General features: G+C 37.4%; 1 protein-coding gene across 1 annotated transcript; it reads right to left on the bottom strand.

Moving 5' to 3' along the window:
* Nucleotides 1-178: 178 nt before the first annotated feature.
* GTF2H3 (general transcription factor IIH, polypeptide 3, 34kDa) lies at nt 179-5,480 on the bottom strand. The gene is made up of 12 exons (XM_009321159.1): nt 5,406-5,480; nt 4,928-5,037; nt 4,151-4,314; nt 3,836-3,898; nt 3,567-3,596; nt 2,708-2,736; nt 2,548-2,622; nt 2,235-2,288; nt 1,941-2,009; nt 1,678-1,813; nt 1,558-1,594; nt 179-1,473 (listed from the first exon to the last, which is right to left on the bottom strand). The coding sequence occupies exons 2-12, from the start codon at nt 4,975-4,977 to the stop codon at nt 1,404-1,406; spliced, it is 777 nt and encodes a 258-aa protein (XP_009319434.1). The 5' UTR covers nt 4,978-5,037; nt 5,406-5,480; the 3' UTR covers nt 179-1,403.
* Nucleotides 5,481-5,584: the final 104 nt, after the last annotated feature.

The raw sequence follows: 5,584 nt of genomic DNA on the forward strand, positions 1-5,584 counted from the left end.
CACGGTAGCGATCGCACAGCCGAAAGCGGGCTCGACCAAGACAGACCGGACGAGTCTGCCCCTCATCATCTCACCTAGCTCCGCACGGCCCACACCCTCCCTCAGGCACTTCGTGTAGCGCCAGATCATACTGTCACTCCTTCACACCAAAGTTGCAAGAACACCCTTAAAATTATCTGTTATTATAGTAATATCTAAACACATTTGAAAAAGGTTTTATTACAAACGTTTTGTACAAAGTAAATTATAAATACAGCCTTCAAACAAAATGGCTTTTGGCAATCAAACAAGCCAGTAAGAGACTGGCACTACAACAGGTACATTGACAAAAACCTGATGCGAGTATTAAGACGCGACATAAATTCCTGTCTACGCCTTGGAAAAAAAAAATTGTCTTTTTCTATGCAGGAAACAATTACTCTCTGTATTCTTTTCAGGAGAACATCAGTTACTAGCAACAGGTAAAAACACCAAATTATACAGTTACCTTTTAAAAGTGGGAGATTGTTTTTTAGTTTGTTTAAACCAAAGCCATGTTCAGAAGTACACAGCATACCCTCATGTTCTGACATAAAAACCACCAACGCAAGCCTTCCTTCTTACTTGTCAAATGCCAGACATAAAACTACATACTCAAAAAGTGTGCCTGCTGTCATATTACATAGAATTATATTTTTTGTTTTCCAGTTTCAAAGTACAACCTTAAAGACTAACCAGATAGTTTGCATTTATTGAAGTTATTTTAAACAAAGGGGGGCCTTTTTATTGATGAATGAAGAGATATCCAATTGAGAAAGAAATACCACAAAGACAGTACCGTCAAAGGAATATGAATATGCATAAGTGCACAGGCAGGGGAATTAGCATCTTAAAAAAAAAAAAAAAGGTGGGTTCTAAGCCATCTTGAAAGTGTTGGCTCATTTATTTTGAAATTGATGCTGTTTCAGTCAAAAAATTGCTAGCAAAAGCTAGCAAGAAGTTGAAGTCCCTGAATAACATCGTGCTAAGGTTCTGATCCTACACACCAGAAATGGTCATTCTTACCTTTACACCAACATACAAAAAGAATCAGAGCTTTCTTGTCTTTGAAAATAACCTGGAGATGTGAAACTTTGCAGTGGCCAGAATACCTTCTACTTCACAAGGTCTGTCTCTTCACAGGCTGTAACTTCTGGAATTAAGAATTAGTATTTAAAACAGCACAGGTTACATGGTAATACAGTGGTCTGTTACTTAAAGGGCTGTGTAGAAAACATACAATTTAAATATTTATCCCTTAAGAAACAAGTAGTAACACTGTAACAGTTCTCTTTCATCTCCAATAAAAAGTGCCATCAATTTCTCACATATATTCCATTTCATGGAATTACTGAAGAAGGTAATGATGTATTTACATAATGTTGTTACACAGCTAACTTTAATTTCTTCTTCTTAGCTTTCATGACAGGTGGCAATGATATTTTGAAAGCAGTCCTGAAACAACATAAAAAAGGAACTGTCAGATACACTGAACATATTTCCACACCCACCCCTGAAACAAGAAGAAGAAACACTCACTCGCATGTACTACAAATAGGACTGAAGTTGCAGAATACTGGAAAATAAAAGAATTGGCTTTCACTAAAACAGTTCATTTGAAAGTAAGAAATCAGACTCTTAAATATTTATAAAACTTACTTGACAAGCACACAGAGCACACGTAACCAATTTCAATAAGATTTCGATGACAGAAGCATGCAGCTCTGTAGTCAACATGAATAGGAGGTGGAAGGACAAGCTGTGATCTTTGCTCTTGATCAGGGAGAAATACCCACTGCGTGAATACAGAAAATATATTTTGCAAACTGGAATGGTACTGCTGTATTACCTCGTCAATGAAGCCAGTAAGATTTCACATCTGACACAGGAAAAACACTGAAGTGTTTTTTAAAATGACTTACCAACAAATACTGCAGAAGGGAAGGCATGTGCGGCACTTTCAAATATATGCCACCCGTAATGTCACAAGCCTGGAAAGCAGAAAGCATGATCAGATTGTTATGTTTTATGAGATAAACAGGATATTTAAAATATCCACATACTGCACAAAGCCTGCATGTTGGAACTGTCAGATCCACTGAACATATTTCCACACCCACTCTTAAAACAAAGAGAGCTTTAGAATATGTCAAACTATCTAGCATCAAGTATCTAGGAATAAATGTAAACAGCAAGTAAGAATAGGAAGTCTGTACCTGTTGTAGAAGACCTGAATCAGAGTCCAAGACACAGGCATCAATCAAAATACTCTGCAAGAAAAGAGATGAAATACATGAAAAACAAATTCAGCTAGGACCAATGTAGCCTCATCAGCGTTACTGTCATGACCTGTTTCCGCTATAAATGCACTCCACATATAAATGCACATGCTTTTACAGCTGCAGGACCACTACAGCCATAGGGAAGCTCTTTCATTTGATCAGAACATAGTCACAAGAAAAATGAACATTTTTTTAATCTTTGCACATTAATAAAAGATAATATATATGAAAAAAATGCCAGCTTCACCTGCTTCTGTGCTGCAAAGATCACATTCATGAAATTCATATATTGCAATGCACTGTCTTCTGCTGCTTTTATGACCTAAATAAAACAATTCAAACTTGTTAGCCTACATAATATCACTGGATTTCAAGACTAAAAGAAAACTGACAGCAGAAGTTCTTACCAAAATCCTTGATTTCATTTCTTGATTGGCTAAGTATTAAAAAGAAAAAGAAATGCATGAGCACATTGTTTCTATCGCCTGTAGTTTGCCCTTTTAATTCTGTAGCATCTAACATCTCAGATATCTAACATCCAAGATGTCAGATCTAATGTCTCAGTTAAAATATGTATATGAAACTGTTTTACAGTCCCAGTGACAAGCATCTGTGTACCAATTCAGACGTTATGAAAGCAAACCCATTTCATTTATTGTCCAAAAGGAGTTAGATGTTGATCAGGAAAGAAATGTTCAAGCTGTTCATTACCAACTCATTGGTTGAAACACATATCTCAAGTTATGGGGTATTTCTCATTGATTAAAGTAATCTGAAACGTATAGCTGATTCTAGTCCAATATGCTCCTTGCAAAACTGTTCGCACAAATAGCACTTTTCCTGACTACAGAAGTCGCAAGAAGATGACCAAAACTGAGTAAGAAATTCAGCTATCATCACAGCTCTGCAGGTGGTCCCTTTGGAAGAGGATTCGTGCATCATGTGACTTTCAAAAAGTTCCTCTCAACCTCCAGCTGTTCTAGAGATTCCAGTTACAGTTCTACTCATTTTACCTGCATGCAACAGAAAATCAGAATAAGAATGTGGACTAATGATCAAGTCCTTTACTTCTAATCATCAGCCAGACCTAGTTTAAATTGGGCAACTTCAAATGATCAGGATGAACCTGTACCTATTATTGCCAGTTTTGGAAATGGGGGTGTGTCAAAACATATGCATATTTATTTGTATGTACATATGCATTTATATCTGTTATTCTGATTCAAATATTTATTTAAGTACTCAGAACAGGAGCAGAGGCATTACCTTTTACCTCTTTGCTCATCTTGTTGATATCTACATTAGCTGACGTTAAGGAATCTACATTCTATTCTTGGAAATAACTCCAGTATCCATACCACGTATTCACCACCTTAGCCAACAGACATTTTAATAAGCATGACCCACAGTTATTAGGTAAACGTTTCAGTTTTGAGTATTATTACAGAACGGGAATAGTAAAACTTAATTAATATTACAAGAAACAGTCTTAAAAATACATAAAGGCTTTGAAGATTCTGTGATCAAAAGGATACAACAAAGTGCTTTAGCAAGTGATCCTGCTAACAGAGTTTCTGTTTGCTGGCCCCTCATGTCAGCTGCAATACAAGAAAAGCTGCAGAAGTTAGTTTTATATATAAAAACAGTTGCTGAACCTGACCATACCTAATACTACAAGTTCTACCTTTGGCAAATAGTCTTAATGCAGAGGCCTGAAGTGTCAAGCATAATAAAGTCATCTACTTTAAAGGTATTAAAATTCACATGATTAAAATAAAGGAAATTCCTGCAACTCCTTGAGAGTCCAAGTGTTTTGCAATTCTGCATACTAAGCCTAGAATTTTCCTTACTTTTTGTCATGAGGTCTTTAATCTCTTCTGCAATTGCATCATTTATCGCTGTTAACAATTCGTATTTTCCATCCTTGCTGCCAGAGCAATTAGATTCCATGGAACTACCACCATCTCCAAAGAGATCTGCAAAAGCCCAACGCTTCCCAGGGTACAAGAAACGGCTGAAACAGAGAAAAACCAAAGTATTCGCGTTTTGTCTTTACCCTTGTAAGAAAAAACACCATAAACTAATGAGCTGTAGACAGCAATACTCTGAAGTATAATCTCAAATAATTTTAATACTTTAGACATTAAAGAGGCTACATAAGGCAGGCAATCTTCAAACCCAAAATGGAGTAAAACCCACATTCACCTCCCCCTTTCAAGACACCCCTCAAGAGAATTGGCAAATAGATGCCATGCCTGCACTTGGGGGTAGATCCTGAGACTCACAAATATCTGGGGAAAAATGTCCGCTAAACGGGAAACTTCCGCCACTTGCATTGTCCTGCTCCCCACATCTCTACCATCCTCTGTCTCCCTCTCTCCATATATTTTTAAGTAAAATTCTGTTTAAACTTCCTTTCTGTCTTATAAGCCTTTTTGTTGCTTTGTGTAAGGCACTAAGATTATTTCTTTCCTACACAATTTTAGTTAATTTCTGTTTTTAAGACAATGATATGTTATGCATTTTAAACATGGTTTCAGTTACATACTTCAATCCAACACGAAAATCAGGAGACAGATAGAGCAGAATACACTTTAAACCTTCACACTGTTAAGAAGCAGCTATACCTTTCTTGCGTGTGACTTGCTATGACAGCAAGTCTGTTGGTGCGATTCATAAATAAGTGCGAATTTCCCAGTACCACTGCTGCATCAATGCATTTTGACAGGGTGAACTGCTGAAAAAAAGAAGAAAGTAGATATAGCTCAACAACATTTACGGTTAAGTAATCTAGAAGAAATCGCTCAGCTAACTGCAGTTAAAAGAACTTGAATTTGAAGATGCAGAAAGAGCTTCCTTTCTTAATAGGAAGCATTTGGAAAAAAAGCTTTGGCAAATACACAACGCTGGGTAGCTATGTCTGAAAGAGTATTCTAATAATGTTCTAATATAATATCCATCATACCCGTTTTAGCAGACAATGTTAGCACAGTCCAGAAATCAAAGACTAATCCCATTTGTTGGCTACTTACTAACATTAAAAAAAAAAAAAAATTATTTCCCTCAGAAACCACCACCACTAGTGCCAACACCCAGAAGACGTACCTCAGCTTCTCCTAGCGCCTTCTTTCCCCACCAGATAGGGTTGGTGTCAATGACGATAACCAACAGGCTCAGCTCATCATCTGAAAAAGCGACAACACAGCAGCGTCGCGCCAAGCTCCGTGCAAACGCCGAGCAGCAGCGACCGAGGGGCCCGCCCGGTACCGCCGGGAGTTCAGAGG

This window comes from Pygoscelis adeliae, unplaced genomic scaffold, assembly GCF_000699105.1.
Source record: "Pygoscelis adeliae isolate BGI_AS28 unplaced genomic scaffold, ASM69910v1 Scaffold93, whole genome shotgun sequence".
Taxonomy (NCBI): Eukaryota; Metazoa; Chordata; class Aves; order Sphenisciformes; family Spheniscidae; genus Pygoscelis; species Pygoscelis adeliae.

Bases quoted from the DNA above. Each gene is read 5' to 3' on its own strand.
- GTF2H3 (XM_009321159.1), bottom strand. From the start codon at position 4,977: ATGAATCGCACCAACAGACTTGCTGTCATAGCAAGTCACACGCAAGAA. The intron at 2,623-2,707 runs GTAAGAACTTCT...TGTTTTATTTAG, and splicing joins AAATGAAATCAAGGATTTTG to GTCATAAAAGCAGCAGAAGA. The intron at 1,474-1,557 runs GTGAGTGTTTCT...ATGTTGTTTCAG, and splicing joins CCTATTTGTAGTACATGCGA to GACTGCTTTCAAAATATCAT.